We start from the raw sequence: 21,941 nt of genomic DNA, 5'->3' as shown, positions 1-21,941 counted from the left end.
CTTACCACTGGATTGACAGGTGGGGCAGGAGAGGCAAAACTCCTTAACCTTCTGGGACATATTGGGCCAGTAGAAGTGGTTGACTAACCTCTCCCACGTCTTGGTTTGTCCCAAATGCCCAGCAAGGGGAATATCATGGGCCAAGTTCAGAATAAACTCTCTGAACGACTGAGGCACTACCACTCTCCTAGTGGCACCAGGTTTGGGGTCTCTGGCCTCAGTGTACAGGAGTCCATCTTCCCAATAGACCCTATGTGTTCCATTTTTCTTGCCCTTGGACTCTTCAGCAGCTTGCTGCCTAAGGCCTTCAAGAGAGGGACAGGTTTCTTGTCCCTTACACAGCTCCTCCCTTGAGGGTCCCCCTGGGCCTAAGAGCTCAACCTGATAAGGTTCAAGCTCCAAAGGCTCAGTTCCCTCAGAGGGCAGAACTTCTTCCTGAGAAGAGAGGTTCTCTTTTTCTGACTGTGTTGCAGTTGGTTTCCCAACTGACTTTCCTTTTCTCTTGGTAGGCTGGGCCATTCTTCCAGACTCCAGCTCTACTTTTTCACCCTGTGCCTTGCATTGTGCTCTTGTTTTTACACACACCAGTTCAGGGATACCCAGCATGGCTGCATGGGTTTTTAGTTCTACCTCAGCCCATGCTGAGGACTCCAGGTCATTTCCAAGCAGACAGTCTACTGGGATGTTTGAGGAGACCACCACCTGTTTCAGGCCATTGACCCCTCCCCATTCTAAAGTTACCATTGCCATGGGATGTGCTTTAGTCTGATTGTCAGCGTTGGTGACTGTATACGTTTTTCCAGTCAGGTATTGGCCAGGGGAAACCAGTTTCTCTGTCACCATGGTGACACTGGCACCTGTATCCCTCAGGCCCTCTACACTTGTCCCATTAATAAAGAGCTGCTGCCTATATTTTTGCATGTTAGGCGGCCAGGCAGCTAGTGTGGCTAAATCCACCCCACCCTCAGAGACTAGAGTAGCTTCAGTGTGGACCCTGATTTGCTCTGGGCACACTGTTGATCCCACTTGGAGACTAGCCATTTCAGTGTTACCTGGATTGGAGTTTGGAGTGGAACTTTTCTTGGGACAGGCCTTGTCTCCAGTTTGGTGTCCAGACTGACTACAGTTTCGACACCAGGCCTTTTTGGGATCAAAGTTTTTACCCTTGTACCCAGGATTGGTTTGTGAAGAGGCTCTGGGCCCACCCTCCTGTGCAGGTTTTTGGGGGCCTGTAGAAGACTCTTTACTATTTTTATTTTTGGCTGTCTCACCACCTTTCCCCTGGGGAGGTTTTGTGACCCCTTTCTTTTGGTCACCCCCTGTGGAAGTTTTGGACACCCTAGTCTTGACCCAATGGTCCGCCTTCTTTCCCAATTCTTGGGGAGAAATTGGTCCTAGGTCTACCAGATGCTGATGCAGTTTATCATTGAAACAATTACTTAACAGGTGTTCTTTCACAAATAAATTTTACAGCCCATCATAATTACTTACACCACTGCCTTGAATCCAACCATCTAGTGTTTTTACTGAGTAGTCTACAAAGTCAACCCAGGTCTGGCTCGAGGATTTTTGAGCCCCCCTGAATCTAATCCTATACTCCTCAGTGGAGAATCCAAAGCCCTCAATCAGGGTACCCTTCATGAGGTCATAAGATTCTGCATCTTTTCCAGAGAGTGTGAGGAGTCTATCCCTACACTTTCCTGTGAACATTTCCCAAAGGAGAGCACCCCAGTGAGATCTGTTCACTTTTCTGGTTACACAAGCCCTCTCAAAAGCTGTGAACCATTTGGTGATGTCATCACCATCTTCATATTTAGTTACAATCCCTTTGGGGATTTTCAACATGTCAGGAGAATCTCTGACCCTAGTTATGTTGCTGCCACCATTGATGGGTCCTAGGCCCATCTCTTGTCTTTCCCTCTCTATGGCTAGGATCTGTCTTTCCAAAGCCAATCTTTTGGCCATCCTGGCTAACTGGATGTCCTCTTCACTGGAGTTATCCTCAGTGATTTCAGAGTTGTTGGTCCCTCCTGTGAGGGAACCAGCATCTCTGACTATTATTTGTGGAGTCAGGGCTTGAGTAGCCCTGCTCTCCCTAAGTAGGACTGGAGGGGGGGAATTTCCCTCCAAGTCACTATCTTCATCCTCTGAGTTGCCACCCTCAGAGGGGTTGGCCTTTTCAAACTCTGCCAAAAGCTCCTGGAGCTGTACTTTGGGAGGTTTGGGGCCCATTGCTATTTTCTTTAGTTTACAGAGTGACCTTAGCTCTCTCATCTGTAGATGGAGGTAAGGAGTGGTGTCGAGTTCCACCACAGCCACATCTGTGCTAGACATTTTGCTTCTAAAAGTTGGAATACTTTTTAAGAATCTAAAACTGGTTCTAGAATCTAATCCAAACTTTTACAAACTTTTAAACTCTAAAAGAAATGCTAAACAGGATCTAACACAAGGCCCTAGCAGGTCTTTTAAGAATTTAGAAAACTTTTCAAATTGCAAAAATCAATTTCTAATGACAATTTTGGAATTTGTCGTGTGATCAGGTATTGGCTGAGTAGTCCAGCAAATGCAAAGTCTTGTATCCCACCGCTGCCACCAATGTAGGAAGTTGGCTCTGTATGTGCTATTTCAAAGTAAGGAATAGCATGCACAGAGTCCAAGGGTTCCCCTTAGAGGTAAAATAGTGGTAAAAAGAGATAATACTAATGCTCTATTTTGTGGTAGTGTGGTCGAGCAGTAGGCTTATCCAAGGAGTAGTGTTAAGCATTTGTTGTACATACACATAGACAATAAATGAGGTACACACACTCAGAGACAAATCCAGCCAATAGGTTTTGTTTATAGAAAAATATCTTTTCTTAGTTTATTTTAAGAACCACAGGTTCAAATTTAACATGTAACATCTTGTTTGAAAGGTATTGCAGGTAAGTACATTAGGAACTTTGAATCATTTCAATTGCATGTATACTTTTCAAGTTATTCACAAATAGCTATTTCAAAAGTGGACACTTAGTGCAATTTTCACAGTTCCTGGGGGAGGTAAGTTTTTGTTAGTTTTACCAGGTAAGTACGACACTTACAGGGTTCAGTTCTTGGTCCAAGGTAGCCCACCGTTGGGGGTTCAGAGCAACCCCAAAGTCACCACACCAGCAGCTCAGGGCCGGTCAGGTGCAGAGTTCAAAGTGGTGCCCAAAACGCATAGGCTAGAATGGAGAGAAGGGGGTGCCCCGGTTCCGGTCTGCTTGCAGGTAAGTACCTGCGTCTTCGGAGGGCAGACCAGGGGGGTTTTGTAGGGCACCGGGGGGGACACAAGCCCACACAGAAATTTCACCCTCAGCGGCGCAGGGGCGGCCGGGTGCAGTGTAAGAACAAGCGTCGGGTTCGCAATGTTAGTCAATGAGACATCAAGGGATCTCTTCAGCGCTGCAGGCAGGCAAGGGGGGGCTTCATCGGGGAAACCTCCACTTGGGCAAGGGAGAGGAACTCCTGGGGGTCACTTCTGCAGTGAAAGTCCGGTCCTTCAGGTCCTGGGGGCTGCGGGTGCAGGGTCTTTTCCAGGCGTCGGGACTTAGGTTTCAGAGAGTCGCGGTCAGGGGAAGCATCGGGATTCCTTCTGCAGGCGGCGCTGTGGGGGCTCAGGGGGGACAGGTTTTGGTACTCACAGTCATGGAGTAGTCCGGGGGTCCTCCCTGAGGTGTTGGTTCTCCACCAGCCGAGTCGGGGTCGCCGGGTGCAGTGTTGCAAGTCTCACGCTTCTTGCGGGGAGTTGCAGGGTTCTTTAAAGCTGCTTCTTGAAACAAAGTTGCAATCTTTTTGGAGCAGGTCCGCTGTCCTCGGGAGTTTCTTGTCGTCGTCGAAGCAGGGCAGTCCTCAGAGGATGCAGAGGTCGCTGGTCCCTTTGGAAGGCGTCGCTGGAGCAGAGTTCTTTGGAAGGCAGGAGACAGGCCGGTGAGTTTCTGGAGCCAAGGCAGTTGTTGTCTTCTGGTCTTCCTCTGCAGGGGTTTTCAGCTAGGCAGTCCTTCTTCTTGTTGTTGCAGGAATCTAATTTTCTAGGGTTCAGGGTAGCCCTTAAATACTAAATTTAAGGGCGTGTTTAGGTCTGGGGGGTTAGTAGCCAATGGCTACTAGCCCTGAGGGTGGGTACACCCTCTTTGTGCCTCCTCCCAAGGGGAGGGGGTCACAATCCTAACCCTATTGGGGGAATCCTCCATCTGCAAGATGGAGGATTTCTAAAAGTTAGAGTCACCTCAGCTCAGGACACCTTAGGGGCTGTCCTGACTGGGCAGTGACTCCTCCTTGTTGCTTTCTTTGTTCCCTCCAGCCTTGCCGCCAAAAGTGGGGGCCATGGCCGGAGGGGGCGGGCAACTCCACTAAGCTGGAGTGCCCTGCTGGGCTGTGACAAAGGGGTGAGCCTTTGAGGCTCACCGCCAGGTGTTACAGCTCCTGCCTGGGGGAGGTGTTAGCATCTCCACCCAGTGCAGGCTTTGTTACTGGCCTCAGAGTGACAAAGGCACTCTCCCCATGAGGCCAGCAACATGTCTCTAGTGTGGCAGGCTGGTGGAACTAGTCAGCCTACACAGACAGTCGGTTAAGTTTCAGGGGGCACCTCTAAGGTGCCCTCTGGGGTGTATTTTGCAATAAAATGTACACTGGCATCAGTGTGCATTTATTGTGCTGAGAAGTTTGATACCAAACTTCCCAGTTTTCAGTGTAGCCATTATGGTGCTGTGGAGTTCGTGTTTGACAAACTCCCAGACCATATACTCTTATGGCTACCCTGCACTTACAATGTCTAAGGTTTTGTTTAGACACTGTAGGGGTACCATGCTCATGCACTGGTACCCTCACCTATGGTATAGTGCACCCTGCCTTAGGGCTGTAAGGCCTGCTAGAGGGGTGACTGACCTATACTTGCATAGGCAGTGAGAGGCTGGCATGGCACCCTGAGGGGAGTGCCATGTCGACTTACTCGTTTTGTTCTCACTAGCACACACAAGCTGGCAAGCAGTGTGTCTGTGCTGAGTGAGAGGTCTCCAAGGTGGCATAAGACATGCTGCAGCCCTTAGAGACCTTCCTTGGCATCAGGGCCCTTGGTACTAGAAGTACCAGTTACAAGGGACTTATCTGGATGCCAGGGTCTGCCAATTGTGGATACAAAAGTACAGGTTAGGGAAAGAACACTGGTGCTGGGGCCTGGTTAGCAGGCCTCAGCACACTTTCAATTGTAAACATAGCATCAGCAAAGGCAAAAAGTCAGGGGGCAACCATGCCAAGGAGGCATTTCCTTACAAAGTATATATGAAATTATTTTAGTCAAGATTAAAGAGTTGAAAACTGCACAATTGCAAGAAATTGCAGCTCTCCATGGGCATCTGGCAAAGATTGAGGAGGGTATGGCCCAGGTCCTAGGCAGACTGAAGGTGGCCGAAAACAGAATTTCAAATCTAGAGGACAAGTTTGAGTCTGTGCAGCAAGAAGTAATTCAGCTTGAAAAGAACAGACGTCTTTTCGAAGATAAATTGCAGGACTACAATAGACAACCAAACCTTAGAGTCATAGGGGTGCGGGAAGGGAGCGAAGGTCAGCAGGTACCTGAATGGGTGGGCGCTCTATTGAAGAAAACAATGCCAGAGCTAGCGGGCGATTTTATTATCGCTAGGGCCCACAGGGTGCCTGCTCAACACCCTGTCAATGCCAAATACCTTAATACAATTTTTGGTGAGCTTCGACGATTATCGAGTTAAAGATCGTATTCTGTCAAGAGCCATAGAAAAAATATATTTTTCAAACTCAGAAGTACCTCAGTTTAAAATATTCTCAGACGTGTCTGCACTCACGGCACGGAGATGGAGGGAATTTGTCAGGATGATTGATTCTTTCAAACCCAGTGGTGCTCAGGCATCGATTGTCCAGCATGCAAGCTTATCGTCTTGGTGAGGGGCCAATTCCATCTTCTTTCAGACACCGGGCAGAATTTAGCTAACCATGATGTTCTCTAACTAGGTAATCAGGCTTCAATTGCATTTGCTTTTGCCTCTCTGGGATAGAAGATAGAAGTGTTCAATGATTCACAATAATTTGTTTTTCTCCTGTAGGAGTGACTTTGTGGAATTGTGATAGATGTAGAGAAGGCTGTAAGGAAATGGAGGAAGAGTGTATATCTTTTGTGGAAGGTCTAGATATGCATTCGGGGGGGGGGAGCAGGCCTGGGGCTCCGGGGACACCTGGGTTATGAGTGTGGAGGGGTGCAGTACAATGGCACCCCCAGAGTGTTTTGGGGTGAGAGGAAGGACTTGCGGGTAAAATTCTCGCCTAGGGGTGCATGAGGTGGGGTCAGGAGATGAAGGGGGGTGAAGAGTCTTTTCAGTGGAAAAATGGAAGAGTTCACAACTAATTTCTTGGTGTCACATTACATTAATGGATTTGGAAATAATATGGCCAATGTAGAAAGGGCCAGTGGGGGCATGAAAGCTAAGCATCTAAGTATTTTAAATCAGGTGGTGCAACAAAGCAGCATTAATGGGATGGTTCATATAGGGTCCAGATAGGGGGGGGGGAAATATGGTGAACACTTGGTCCAACGTGTTAGCTAATGATGCATTTGAAATTTCGGTATGTTTATTGTTTCTCTTTGGGTCGGGAATTGTGGTTATGGATGATAGCATATCACTTTAGCATGCTGCACTTTCTGGGTTTTAGGTGCGGTGTGGGCTCCTCTAGATGCTATGAAATGCACTTAGTCTCTTTACTTATGGTGCAAACTGTTTTGCAACATGTAGGAATACGTTTATATCTATTCTGGCAAGGCACATTAGCCCATGGTGGAATAGGTATGTAACTATTCTTAATATACTTTTCGTCTATTTTTTGCACTTTTATTATCCATAGGTGCATTTGAGGTGTTATACAAAACATTCTAGCACTTTACATGGGCAACAACATAATGGGTGGTTAGTGGGCAGTCAGTCAGCCAAAGCAAGGTATATTTGCATTTGCGTTTTCTTTTTTTCTCAGTACAGGATATTGATTACTAATGAATTTGTGTTTTTTGGGTTTAAGACTCTGTGCACTTTACCACTGCTAACCAGTGCTAAAGTGCATCTGCACGCTCCCTGAAACATGATACACATGTCTGATTGTGCTAAGTCTGTCCCCCAATATTGAACCTGTTGCTGCAGTGCTAAACTTGAGGCTAGGCAATTAAAATGCCAAAGTCCCGTCCCTGAACTTTTTTGTTAATATATGATTTAGTTGGCATACTTTTAAGACAAAAACTTTAATAGTAAAGTCATTATTCACCATCTTTGCTTTAGGATTGTTGTTGGTGTAAGTGTTTTTCTGTGAGTACAAAGAGTAAGGCATATATTGAATAGGACGGTGATTTGTTTTTTGCCACAGAGGGTTACTAATGGACCAAACACTACGCATGTGATTGATATTTGTAACACACCTCTTTCATATGTCTCTAATCATGTCGTGTGTTTTTCTACACTGCTGAGGTGGGATTTTATGGATTACGTCATTCATGTTATCACTCAACTCTAGGGTGTAGAGCTTCAGAAATGACCCTTAATAAAGGTTATTTCAGTCTAAGTACGGGGTTCAATAATGTCAACTTGCATATCTCAAAGAGCAAATATGATAGGACACAAGGTTTAATAAATGAAGTGAGTGAAAACGAAGAACCAGTACAGGTGCGAAATGTTGTCAGATAAAAAGCAGAGTGGTTAACTAGTGATTCTACTACTGTTGACCCAGACTTGAACCTCTGACCATGGAAGTCCCAGTGTCCACAGAGATTAGCGGTCTAGTGCTCAGCAGATGTCACTGGCAAGTCTTCCACAGTATCCTGTCCCTTACCTGCCTGATTTGTGTGATTCTGTGACTGAAGTGCTGATACATCTGAATGGACAGTGTCTGACTCACAGATAGGGCTGCATACCCTCCTGTAGTGAGTTGGAGCCGGGGCAGGAAGAGAGGACCTTTGTGCACTTCAAAAATCTTTCTCTGAAGTCTCTCCCACTTCAAAGGCACAACTGGGTATGTGTACTGGACCTCTGACACCACCAACTCAGTTCACTTCTGGACCTGTGGATACTCTGCCAGGAAGGACTGCTGTGCTGCTACAAGGACTGCTACTCTGCTGGAACCTGTTTTGCAGAGCTGACCCGCTGCCTGCTCCCCTCTTGCCTGGGAGTGAAAAGGACTGGACCTGCATCTCTACATCCCAGAACCAAAGTGACTGCAAGGATTTGATGGCTTGTGTTGTGTATTCTGAAGTCTCAGGGACACAAAAGACTTCCAGTTCACCTGCTACAGCTCCTGGACCCATCTTTAACCACCCTGACACCCCAAGAGGCGCCTCTTCAGTCCTGGGCCCTTTGAAGTGTTTTTTGGCTACTGAAATCAAGCTTTTGGGCTCTTTCGACTGGGAACAGGCCCGCTCGCACTCAAACTGTGCCGCTCGCCTGAAGAATCCGCACAAGCCATTGCAAGTTAGTCTCTTCGCACAGCCAGTATCGCCTCTCACAATCGCGAGGCTCCTGCCCGATTGTCTGCGATTCTCAGCCAACTCTTCGCACCCAGAGACCACCGCCAGCGACGCTCTCCTTGCTCCCAGCGAACTTCTACCCTGTGAACAGGACTCTTGGCCCTGGTGTTGAGAGGGTAACGCCTCAGCGGGACTTACCTGGGACTGTATCCGACCCGTGCTCCATCGCGGTCAGCCTGAACATTTTGATTTGACCCAGTCTAGTGACCAGATAATCCCAGTTGACACTTTATGCTTTTAAGCACTAGATTGCATTTTAATCTTTAAAAACTCATATCTGAACTTCTTATTGGATTTTTGTCATTTTGGTCTTGTTTTATTCATAAAATTAAGTTCTATTTTTCTAACCAGGTGTGGTGTCTTTTTGTGTGGTGTTTTCACTGTTTTACTGTTTGACGTGTTGCACAAATGCTTTACCCATTGCCTCTTAAGTTAAGCCTGACTGCTCTATGCCAAGCTACCAGAGTCAGAGCCCATGCTAACCTAAGGTATGTTTGTGACTTACCCTGACTAGGATTCCGGTTCCTGCTTGGACAGGGTGCATACCTCTGCCAACCAGAAACCCAATTTCTAACAGAGGTCATCTAATGCGAGGATTTAAGATGCTCAGTAGTCAAGGGAATTTTGCACTGCTGCTGTTGTCTGTTTTCAGCAAGTCTCTACTGATGCTGGCCATGTTATAAATAAGATGTATGTGTTAGTAAGTCTTACAAGACTCGTCAAGACCGGAAGAACTCAAAAGGTCAGTCTGCATCCTTTCGTCTCCAAACCCAAGCACATTATCTTCTGCATCCCCCAAGGATCAGCCCTCAGCCCCAACCTCTTCAACATCTACATGAGCCCTGGGTGAAAAACTCAAATCCAACGGACTCCACATCGTATCCTACAAAGATGACTCCCAACTCATCCTCTCTGAAGACCCCACCACCCTAACCAACTTCCACACATGCATGTCGATTACTATGATGTGGATGAAAGAAAACAGTCTGAAACTGAATTCTGACAAAACGGAAGTACTAATTTCTAGCAACAACACCACAGCCTAGAACGTCTCGTTGTGATCCACAGATTTAGGACCATCGCCCACTCCAGCAGAGCACACCAGAAACCTCAGCATCAACCTGAACAGCAAGTTGACCATGAGATCCCAGATTAATGCAGTCTCCTCCACCTGCTTCTTTACTCTATGCATGCTTCCAAAAATCCTGAAGTAGTTCCCCCAGGGCACAAGACATACTGTCCCAGAGTTCCTCCTCACCAGCAGACTGGACTACGGCAACGCATTCTATGCAGGGATCTCCACCAACCTCCTACAGAGACTACAGATCATACAGAACACCACCACCAGACTCATCGTCGACCTCAACTGTCAAACACCCATCACCCCCACCTCAGAGGAGTTCTCTGGCTCCCCATACAGAAAAGATGCCAATTCAAACTGCTGATCCATGCATACAAGGCTCTACACAACCTGTGACCCGCCTACATCAACCAACATCTCAGCTTCTACCATCCCTCAAGGCATCTATGCTCCGCGTCCCTCTCGCTTGCCCACACACCCTGCATCCAGCGCAGCAGAAGACGAGGACTCTTCTTCTCGTACCTGGCAGCCAAGACATGGAACAGCCACCCTCTGCAGCTACAGACCTCCTCCTCTCTACTGGAATTCCAAAGGGCCCTGAAAACCTGGCTATTTGACTGAGCCCTCGAGTCCCAGTGCCTGGGTATCTCCCCGGGTTACAAGTGGCGCTATATAAATCCATTAATTGATTGATTGATTTTCTTAATGATCGTTGTGCCTCTGCGTTTATTGGTCTGTTTCTCTAGGGGCCTCTATGTACATTTATATGTATTTGTATACATAGGTACAGGTATACATAGGTATATGATTGTCTGTTAGATGGTGGGCACAATAATGACTCCTTGTTCACATGTTCCTTTGTGTTGTGTGTCTTTCTATGAAGGCACTATTGAAACAAAAACGAAACAGATTTGTCAATATTTGTACGAGTATATTGTATTAATAAAAGCTTTGAAAAGTGAAGACAGTTAGCAGGATGAATTGTAATTATGTTTATTGTATATGTCCAAAGAGCCCACTGCTAAGCATCTCTTCTTACCAGACTCAGACTCTCAACTGCTGAGAAGAATCTGATTCCAGAACAAGAACGCCCAGCAATAAGAATGCAACCTTCCTAACAAGCAAGCACTCCTAAGCTTACAACATATGGCATCTCATGATAACCCTAATAACCAATTTAACAAAATAAAGAATTGGTTGATTTCCTGTCTGCCTCTAAGGGCTTAGACAGCTCGCAACATGGTTTTCGGAAATCCCACAGCACTGAATCAGCTCTCATTGCATCATCTGACACCATACGCAGATTGGTGGATAAGGGCCAGGGGGTCTTTCTGGTGCTATTGGACCTGTCGGCAGCTTTTGACACCATTGCTCCTCACATCCTGCTAGACCGTCTTTATCAGGTAGGCATTAGAGACCAGGCTCTTAAGCTGATTGAATCTTTTCTATCAGACAGGTGGGCCACAGTTAGTAGTGGCGACTTTAGATCCCCTGCCTATCTTTTGCCGTGTGGGGTCCCTCAGGGTTCTTCGTTAAGCCCGACGCTATTTAACGTGTACGTGGCACCGCTGGCAGAGCTGGTTCGCTCTTTCGGCTTCATTCCTACTTCATATGCAGACGATACTCAAATTATCATCCCTATTAATAAAGATCTGGAAGAAGTGGCCATCCGCTTCAACGCCTGTATGACAGCAGTGAATCATTGGATGAAGACCAACTGGTTGAAACTCAATTGTGAAAAAACTGAGATTTTGTGCTTTGGAATTGGAAGGGAACATTGGTCTTCTAGCTGGTGGCCTGAAGAATGTGGAACTCTTCCTGTACCACGGTCTACCTCAAGAAACTTAGGATTAGTGTTTGACGATCAATTGTCATTCAAACCTCAGGTCAATCAGATAATCAAGACCTGTATGTGGACTATGAAGAAATTAAAAAAAATATTTCCTTTTATTCCACAAACCTGCAGAACTACCGCCATTTTGGCTTTAGTCATTTCCAGATTGGACTATGGGAATGCGCTTTTGCTCAATCTGGATAAAGAATCTTTGAACAAGCTACAGTTGATGCAGAACACTGCTGCTAGGCTTTTATTAAAATTGCCTCGCGGGGCCTCTGCTAAGAGGTGCCTTAGAGATCTACACTGGCTTCCGGTAATCCAGCGGCTTTCTTTTAAGGCTCTTTGCATCACCCACAAGGCTGTCCATGGGATTGGGCCTAAGGCTTTAACCACCAAGCTGCAATGGTACAGGCCTAATCGGCTGTTGCGTTCGGCCTGTGCCTATCGACTTCAAACATCCTGCACCAAGAAAGTAAAGTGGGGAGACAGAGCATTTACCATTGCGGCTGCTAAAATCTGGAACTCTTTACCATTGGACATAAGGCAAGAACATAACTATCTAATATTTAGGAGACTGGTCAAGACCTGGCTTTTTTTGCAATAAGTCTGGTAGTCTCCTTGCTAAGTCGACTCGCCTCACCCAGTTAGCGCTTCGATGCCCTTGGGCCGGAATGCGCTTTATAAATACTCAATACATACATGTTTCAATTTTTCTTTGATTCATTTCACTCTACCCCTGATGATTTCCATATCAATGACTTCATCTACCATTTCACATTTTCCATCTGTTTTTACTAACCCATTCCGGCACAAAATTTGAACAAGCTTTTCTTCCTCTTAGCAACATAAAAGTAGAAACATATGTTATGATAAGCCAGCACTTTTTTCTCGAGAAATTTGACCACATCAAGACCATAAGTGAGGGATGTTTGATTAACTTCTTTAAGTATCCTAGTCACCCTCTCAGCATTGCCACTGCCTTGTGCACTGTAAAGGCCCACTATATAATGCTTCATCCCTTATCAGTTGAACCTCATTATCCATGATTAACTCCACTGGTGAACCTTCTATGGAAAAGACTCTGGATTTAAAAAAATCAGTAGCAACCTTTGTACTCCTTTCCTCCACCAGTACAATCATGTAGCGCAATTTTTGCAGCAAAGCATTTTAATGGGTCCCATAAAATCCAAAGCTATTTTTTCGAAAGCCTTCTGAAGAAACTGAACTGGCATCACAGATATATCCTTCAACTCCTAACATTTATTAGAGAAAACAAATTCCTTAGAAGTATCCATCATAGTGTCAACATCCTTGTTCATTGGTGGCCACCAAAAGGAATGTCTAAGAACCTTCTTAGTCAAAGAAGATCCTAAATGGCCAGCATGTGCCAATAAAACTATCCCTGATCCTAAACTACAGGTGAAACAACCTTATCTGCCCTTAACAGTGCACCTGATTCAACCAATAGCTCATCAACTACCAGAAAAGAATTCAACACCTCACCTTCTTCAGATTCATGTCTTGTCAGTTTTTGTTTTACTAATGATAACATGACATTGTTTAACAACATCCACACCAGCCACCACACATTTATCTTCAAACAAAACCACTTCATCAGCATCCACTTTCAAGGGCAACCTGGATAAACAATCTGCCCTCTGATTGGCACTTCCAGAAATATATTGTACATTAAAATTATATTCCTGTAATTTTGCTAATATCCTTATAAGCCTGAATGAAGGAGACACAGTGCCTTTTTCCCCCCAGTAAATAGGTTGAAGGCTTATGATTGGTACGAAGAGCAAAGTGTGTCTCCCACACATAGGTTTTCAAATTTCCAGTAGCCCAAACACAGGCTCATGCCTCTCTTTCAATTGTGCTGTACCTCTTCTCTGTATACTCAAGGATTCCGGATGCTAGATCAAAGGTGTGATATGATACATTCACCTACTGACATAGCACAGTACCCCCACAGCACTGGCAGCAACCCTTATAATACACTCCACCCCGCTCACTAAGGTCTACAATACCGTCATGTTTGTCAAAATTGATTTGATGTTAAGGAAAACTTTCTCTCTTTTACTATCCCAAATAAATATCTAATTTTGTTAAGCATTTTTTTTCAGTGGTTCCATAACTGTGGCATAACCATTCACAGATCTGGAATAGTAATCGTGAAGGCCAATGAACGATCTTAATTCATTTTTGTCCTTCGGACTAAGTGCACCCCTTAAAACTTTCAGAAGATCAACATTAGGTTTGATGCCCTCAGAAGTAATTGTGTGACCCAAATAGTCAACTGCCTCAGTCAAAAATATGAACTTGTCCAACGAGACAGTCATTCCAAGTTTTCTAAGAATTGTCAACACTTTTTCCAAAGTCATGTTATGTTCACTGATCCTTTTGGCAAAAATGAGCAAGTCATCCTGAAAGACTGCTCTGAAATATTTCAACAAACAATACATACCTTTTTAGAACATGCTAGCTGCTGAGGATATCACAGTAGTCAATCTCAAATATTTAAATGCACCAAACGGAGTTTGAAAGTAGTGAGTGGGCGTGAACTCATCACTAGATGATAAGCTGCTGTCAAGTCAATATTACTGAAATACTTTGCATTACCAATAATGGTCAACAATTTCTGAATTTTAGGCAAAGGGTGATAATCAACTCAAATGTTTCTAATTTGCCCTACTTTTTTCTTGTCAATGACAATAGCACTGACTCCGAAGCATTTCCAGGTTCAATGATCTTGCACTCACACAACTCTCTGAAAAGTTTCTCCAAATCACTTCGAACAAACAGCAGTATATCTCTACCATGATGAGCTACAGTACTCACACCCTCCTTCAAAATTATGTAAGGCTCAAACTTTTTCACATTACCAATTTAGTTGCAAAATACTGCTGGGTAATTTTTAAGAATAGCATTCAGATCATCAAACTCACCTGTAACCAGCATTACTGATTCTCTATTCCTGGTCTTAAACTTAAAGTAATACCTAATTTACTCTGATCCACCAATCCATGATATCCCAACCATTAACCTCAACCTAAACGTTCGTAGCAATGACTCTTCCAAAACAACACGGGGTATCTTTGAAAAACCAAGAGTCCCAATCTCGGACTCCCCATGTGCCACTGCTTTTATCTGGTTTCTGCAATGGGACATCAGATAATAAGTTTTGAAAAATAACTTCAGAAATCATGAACCAGAGTCGGGCATAATTCTTAATTCAACTTAACCAATGTGTACCTCACAAAACGGTCCTTTCTTACTCGCAGTTACATCTCTCTCATCTGCCACATGAACGTTCAGAACATATTAGCTATGTTCTCCCCAGTACTTGTTCATTATTCTCCTGCACACCACTAACCTTAACAGTCGAAGTGCTATTAGCTTTGTACACCTGCATCAAATGCCCCATTGTTTACACTTATTACATTTTTTTCCCTTGAGCTGGATTGACATAGTTACTCATGTGCATTGCAGACCCCACACCTATAACACATAATGGAAAGTCCTAACAATGATTTTATGTTACTTTTTGTGTTATAAAATCTGTTTTAATACACATGTTCAGGTTCTTCATATCACCCGATATCACTTTCACTGATTCCACAGTCCGCTCTCTCTCTTTGGCAATCTTAATCGTGTCATCCAATGAGGATTTGTACAACACGATGAATGCTCTTGCACTTTCTTAGAAGCATATTTCAGTACTATTTGACCCCTCATATACTGATCCACATTGTTTTCAAATCAGTGCTATCTAGCTAAAATTCTCAAGGATGCTACATACTGATCAATGGTCTCAGATAAGGATTACTTTCTAGAATACAAATTGAAACGTTATATATTCTTGACAGGTGTAGAGTTGATAGCATCAATAGGAACAAGGTGATTTTCAATAACACAGAACCAATATTTTAATTTCTGAACGTGTTTTCCTCTATTAGGAAGAAAATGTGGTATATGTTCTACACTCCCTCCAGGAGCCATAACCCATCAAGTAGAGAAGTGGTTCCCAGCCTGTTGTCCGGGGACTCCATGGAGTCCACGAAGCCTCCTCATGGGATCCACAACTGCTTAGAAAATTAAATATTAACAGATTAGGTCCCCAGCTTTCAGTAATGACTCCCTGGGGAGCCCCCGGATTCCAATAATGATTCAGTGGGAGGCCCCGGATTCAAGTAATGATAAGGTGGGGGTAGGGTGATCAGACGTCCCGGATTTCCCCGGACAGTCCTAGTTTTTAGAGAACTGTCCCGGTGACCCGATGCTTCTCTTAATTTTAAATAAATGTCCCGGTTTTTGGGACAATGGTAAGATCTTTAATTAAATGTCCCGGTATTTGGGACAAAGGTCCGATCACCTAGGGAAGCATAAGTTAAAAACGCCTACAAAGTATGAAATAATTAAAGTAATGTATCTGTTACTGTCAGGCAACACAGCCCCTTGTCTGCTCCCAGTAGAGAGACGGAGTGGGGAGCAGAGAGAGGTGGGTGGGTTGGGGGTGCAGGGTGGGAGGTCAAACCATAGCTAATTTTATATATGTAGTCTTTTAAATGTGTGTGTGTATATATATATATGTGTGTGTGTGTGTGTGTATACATATATACACACACCTGTATAGGCACACATTCACAAAGCTAGGAAAAAAAAGGGACAGGCCAGATATAAAAGTGAGAGTAAAGTCTTTAGTCCTTCTTTTATATCTGACCTGTCCCGGTTTTTGCTCCTCAAGATCTAGTCACCCTAGGTGGGGGTCCACAGAAGTCAATGGGTTGGGAGCAACTGAAATAGAGCAATAAAACAGTTATGATGCCTGAAGACAACGAGTAGATGTCACTGCGCACTTTAAGTAGAAACATGAATAATTATTGTTGTCTCCTTCCTGTTCTTACCCCAAAACCCCTGATCCAGGGCACTAAAACCCCTGCATGTGGCAAGGCTGCACTACACCAAACACAATGCAAACCCGACACCATAGGAATGCGATGAGATGCGATCCAAAAATGGCTGTCTGACATCACAACGTGTACGTACAACAACTAGGCCACCGAGTGTCGCATACTGTTGGTTCTGGCACCAATGTCGCCATGCACAGCTAGACCGTTTTAGACTGTTTTAACAGAGAAGTCGCTATTACCAACATGGACACTTATTTGTGCAGTGACGTCCTTCCAGCTTTTGACTGGAACTGCAAAAAATGCCTATAGCGGCTTTTCTATACCACCATCTATTAGCACGCAAAGCAATCCTTCAATTAGAGCCGGAGGTAATCCCGCTAATAAGATGAAAATTCTTTGATGCGCCAACATTTTTCTCCTCATCACCAATATGTATCAATAACGGCTTTAAAAAATGAAGACAGACCGCAGGACGAATAAATAGAGTCTTCAGTCTATTGTATCAGTTCAAAGAGCCCCCCGCTAAGCATCTCCTCGCACCGAAATCAGACTCTGAAGTGCCAAGAAGAAGGATCTGATTCCAGAATGAGAACGCCTAGCAATAAGCACTCAACCCCCAACAACCAAACATTCCTAGGCTTACACCATACAACATATATATAACTATTAAAATGTGCAAGGGCTGTTTTGCCCTTCTGTTACACAGAGGTTATTGTGCATCTGATTAACTCTGTACTTTGCATTTCTTCCATCTTTAAAAAGTGCTTTCTAGCCTTAATGACATTGTTCCCTATTGTACATAATTACAAGTTCAAGCAATAAACCCATAGGCAGGTACAATAATCACCAATCTGTTTCTGGCTTAGTTGTTCGTGGCATATGGACAACAGTCACATTTCGGAAGTTAAATTGAAAAGGAAAAACTGCAGCAAAGAGGAAGAATTAAATGTGTTGCATTCCCAGTTTGAAAGCTCTGAATGTGAATTATCTTTTCAAATATGTTCTTTGTTTTGCCCTCACCAATCTGTTTTTGCCCAACCATCAAAGTCTGAAAGTCTGCAAAATGGAATTTTGATAAAAATCTTCGAAGAAATATTATAGTCGTTTAAAGTATAGTTGCAATTTTACCGATGTCTGTTTTTTACTTCAATTATCTAGTGAATTTTTTTCAAAACAGTTTCAGTAGCCTTTTTTTACTGCTATGATGTACTAGCATTGTTGTGTATGTTTTTTAAAGTTATTATTGAATAGAAGAATGCTGCTGTTTAGCTGTACTTATTTCTTATTTTCGGAGTCACCGCTACAATAAATTTTAGAGGTGTTTGAGCGGGCCTTTGTTGCGTGAAAGATAGTAATGTTGAAAATGCCTTTCAGGGACGGCTGATGACGTACTATGACAGCAAATGTCAACAATAGACATAATTAGTTTACAATTGTCGTTCGATAGCACCTAGAACATGTAAGGAGTTACTTACCTATATGTTGACAAACCTTTATTGTCTTTCACAGTGCACCCATGAACCCCCCAGTTCAGTCTGAATCAATAAACAATATGCTACCTCCAGCAACTGTCCCGGAATCGATGACAATTAGTGAGTACCTGCTGAAGTATTAGTACTGACTGCAGATGCCGCGTGTTATGAGTGGCGAATGTATGCCACTCTCTTTCGTGTGTTTTATTTCTCTGTACATTTTCCTCAGGCTAAAAGCAAAGAGTAACCACTGGACAGGTATATTTTTTTAATAAATGCCTCATGCATTAGGATCGTATGTCTTTCGTATTGTTTGCAGGGTTTGGTTAGCAGGTCATGTCAATGTATTTGTTCTTCCTGAGTTCCCTTGAAGCCTTTCATCAATTATTATTTCCTTAAAGTATACTTTTCACGCACTAACTATCTAGCATGAGAAAAAACCCATCACTGACTCACATCCTTATTTGAATGCACAGGGTTATCACCACGGGGTCGTGACATTTGATATCCACAGTGTTATATGTTATGTTATAAACATATATAATGCACACAATTCACCCAGAAGGTTTCACGGCGCAATGGGCCTAGGTTACATGAGAGCAGAAATAGCACAGTCCACCAGGTGAGTGAGCAGGTTACTGGGGAAGAAGCCAGGTCTTCAATGCCTTTCTGAAAGACAGCAATTCTTCCATTAGTCTCCGAGGTGGCCGGGTGCTGATTCCATGTTTGCGCAGCTCTAACTGAGAAGGTCCGCCATCCATTCTTGATTTCCTAGCATTAGGAACGCAGGCTAGAAAAGCTGATGAGGATGATTTCTCCTCAGAACATACCTGGAGACCGATTTTGCAGAGGTACTGCTCCAAGCTCATGTAAGGCTTTGACTACAACACATAAAGATTTAATAGCTATTCTCTGCTTAATCGGCAGCCAGTGAAGCTCTTTTAAGGCACCTGAAGCTGAGGACCTTCTGGCACGATTCAGGGATAGCTTAGCAGCAGCACTAAGTAGTCTATATAGTCTGTTTATTTAATAGTCAGGAGCCCCAAGAAGGAGAGAGTTACAATAGTCGAGCCTGCTCAGGATCACACTGCGGATGATTTGAATTTTCGCGTTAGCTGGAAGCAAGGGAACCAATTTCTGCAGGCCACGTAGGAGCGAATAACAGGTCCCAGCTAATTTTGTAGTATGAACTTCAAGGGACAGTTTATTATCAATAATATAAAAAATAAACAGTGCCATGAGGAAGCATCTAAGCTGAGCAGGTCACTGTAGGATGTAATTATTTGTTGCTCAAACTTTTGATAGGTATCCATGGGTTATTCTAAGGTATATAAAGGGTGAATGTGTTATCCCAACTTATCATCCTATTTCTGAAACTCTCCATCCTCTTCCGTTTACAGGGACAGTTCTCAATGACAAGAGCAAAAATGGCCAGATTTTTTAAAATAAAGATGCCCTTTTTTTGGTATGATCACATTTTTGTGGCTTATCTTCATAAACTTTTTTCATTTTGGAGGCACTACCTTGGCCTGAGACCAGAAAAGGGAGTTGCTCCTTCACCTGCAAAGTGTTGATGGTTGGACTCACCTTGAGCTCTTTGCAAGGTTGGTTTTGTGAGGTGTAAACAATGTTGGTGGTTGATATGTAGAATTACAGGTTCCTTACTGATGACCTCTGGTCATAAGATTGACAAAGCAGAATTGGGGTAAAGTCATTAGCACGTGATACTGTAAAATTGTATACTTGTTTTAGCCCTGGCCAGGCCCCCCTGTGGTTGGGACAGGATTTTTTTCAAGGCCTAAATGACCCCAAAAATCCTCTCAAAAATTTCCCTTTTTACAGTGCTAGCTTCCTGGTAAGTGATGTGTATTCAAGTAAGTTGAGTAAGAAGTTATTGATTCGGGATCGGGGCACTCTTCTATATGCGTGAAGGCATACATATACAGAGGCTGAAGTAGCTTGCAGTGTGCATACACTCTTTTATTATTTCACAGGTATTATTTCTTGTGTTGTCATGCACAAACATTAAAGTCAAGCAACACTACGCACTCTCTCTGATGTGTTCTCCTTCAGGGTTGATCACTAGCACTCGCACCTCCACTCATCACCATATAATTATATCAGCTTACACCATGCTGTGGGTCATTGTGTGCCTTTCTTGCATACTATTTTCATAATACCGTGATGGAGTAGAAGTACAGAGTCAGGAGATATTTCCTTTAAATATAAAGGTCAGGCACTTTGTTCATCTTATATCGGTTTCTCCATATGTGTTCCCCAAATACCTTCTCTTTTTCACTTGCTCTCTAGGTCACACTTAATGGCATCTTCTTTGTCCATAGAATAGCCCTATGGTGTCAAACCCAAAGCAAAAATACAAATCAAAGAGATCTTGAAGGGAGGATGGAAAGTGGTATGTTTTTGTTTTTTTAAATATATTTTTTTATTGAGCAGAATTTAGAAAACATACATTTAATATTCATTTCAGAGCGAAATCCTATTTGAATTCTGTTAGAAACGAGGTCGTTAGTTAGCAGTGGTTTGCACCATGTCCAAGTAGGGACCTTTACTATAGTAAGGGTAATGGAGCCACACAGGTAAGATAACCCCTGCTCACTCCCTTGGTAGCTTGGCTCAAGCAGTTAGGCATATCCCCGACGCAATGTGTAAAGTTTATAACAATAGCCAATATTTATTGGAGTAAACAAGACCAAAACAACAAAAATCCAACATACACAAGTTCAGGTATGAATTTTCAAAGATTAAATATAGCGCTTAGAAACACAATAGCTCCAACTGGGGCTATCACAGCATCTTGACAGTGTCGCTTCCAACAGTCTGACGGCACTAGTGAGGGTGTGTGGGCCTGTCACGGAGTCGCATGGACCCCAGGTCCAGTACCCTGAAAAACAGTGAGGAAACAAAGACGTTGCACAGAGTCGGGGAGGTGAGGCATCACTGGAGCCAGAGTGGCATTGGTTCCTTACTGCTACCGGGGAGGTGAGGCATCGCTTCCTTATTGCTAGGCTAGGTTGTGAGGTGTCAGTTCCTTATGGTTGCAGGGGAGGTGGTACGGCGTCGGTGGTGAGGCCACGTACAACATGGCGGGGTGAATGAATTCAGCAGGCCCAGATGTGAAGCGTCAACTTTGCGGTGTCACAATCACACCACGGGCCACAGTTGCTGTCGGTGACACAGCACTCAGGACTCAAGCTGTGTTGGGACTTTGGAGCCACTGCAGTGGCATCGTGCTTGTTTCGAGGATCATGGTCGGTGCACTGAGTGGGGACCACATCTCTGGTGCAGGCAGCATTGCGGAGTCGGAGAGTGGCGCCAGTTCCAAAGTCACTCTGGAGTCAATGTGCTTAGTTTCTTCTTGGTTACACCAGAGTTCACTTCCAAGGGCCCAGGAACTGGATTTGCCACCACTTGGCAAGTCAAGACTCTCAGCAAGAGAACCCAGGTGCTGGCAGGTTAAGTCTTTGGTATCCCTAAGACTTCATAACAGGAGGCAAGCTCATTTCAACCCTTGGAGAACTTGGAAAGCAGGATGTAGAAATTGAAGTCCAGTCCTTTTGACTCCCATGACAGAAGCAGCAAGCACCAGGCCAGCACAACAAAGCAACAGAGTGGCAGTCCCTCCTACAGCATCCAGCTCTTCTTCATGGCAGAATGTCCTCAGTACAGCAGTGTTCTAACTTTGTGGAGTCACAGGTCTAGTACTTATACTCATTTCTGCCTTTGAAGTAGGCAAGCTTTACAGAAAAGTCTTTGTATTGAAAAAGATCCTGCCTTTCCTGCCCTTGCCCCAGACATACTCCAGGGGTTGGAGACTGCATTGTGTAAGGACTGGCACATCCCTAATAAGGAGCTAGTGTCAGCCCCCCCTTTCACTGAAGCTCAGCAAGAACTATCAAGATATGCAGGGCATACCTCAGCTCCCTTTGTTTGACTGTCTAGAGTGAATTGGAAAGAAACAGTACCACAGCATTCAGTAAGTAAATCCATGCAATACGGTATATGCACCAGTGAAATCCATTAGTACAGCAGTATCTATAAGAGAAGACTTTATTCAATGTTGATACAGTCC

At 44.1% G+C, this 21,941-nt stretch overlaps 1 protein-coding gene across 2 annotated transcripts in view; it reads left to right on the top strand.

The window, feature by feature from the left end:
* Positions 1-21,941, top strand: part of SNX29 (sorting nexin 29) — a 1,353,458-nt gene that overhangs the window by 290,312 nt on the left and 1,041,205 nt on the right. For both annotated transcript variants that reach the window (XM_069210178.1, XM_069210180.1), the window contains exon 11: positions 17,889-17,971. In XM_069210178.1, the coding sequence (XP_069066279.1) occupies positions 17,889-17,971 (83 nt within the window). The remainder of the gene's footprint in view (positions 1-17,888; positions 17,972-21,941) is intronic.

This window comes from Pleurodeles waltl, chromosome 10 (assembly GCF_031143425.1).
Source record: "Pleurodeles waltl isolate 20211129_DDA chromosome 10, aPleWal1.hap1.20221129, whole genome shotgun sequence".
Classification (NCBI taxonomy): domain Eukaryota; kingdom Metazoa; phylum Chordata; class Amphibia; order Caudata; family Salamandridae; genus Pleurodeles; species Pleurodeles waltl.
Note: the sequence above shows the minus strand (reverse complement) of the source record. Positions and strands in the feature narration are given on the sequence as shown.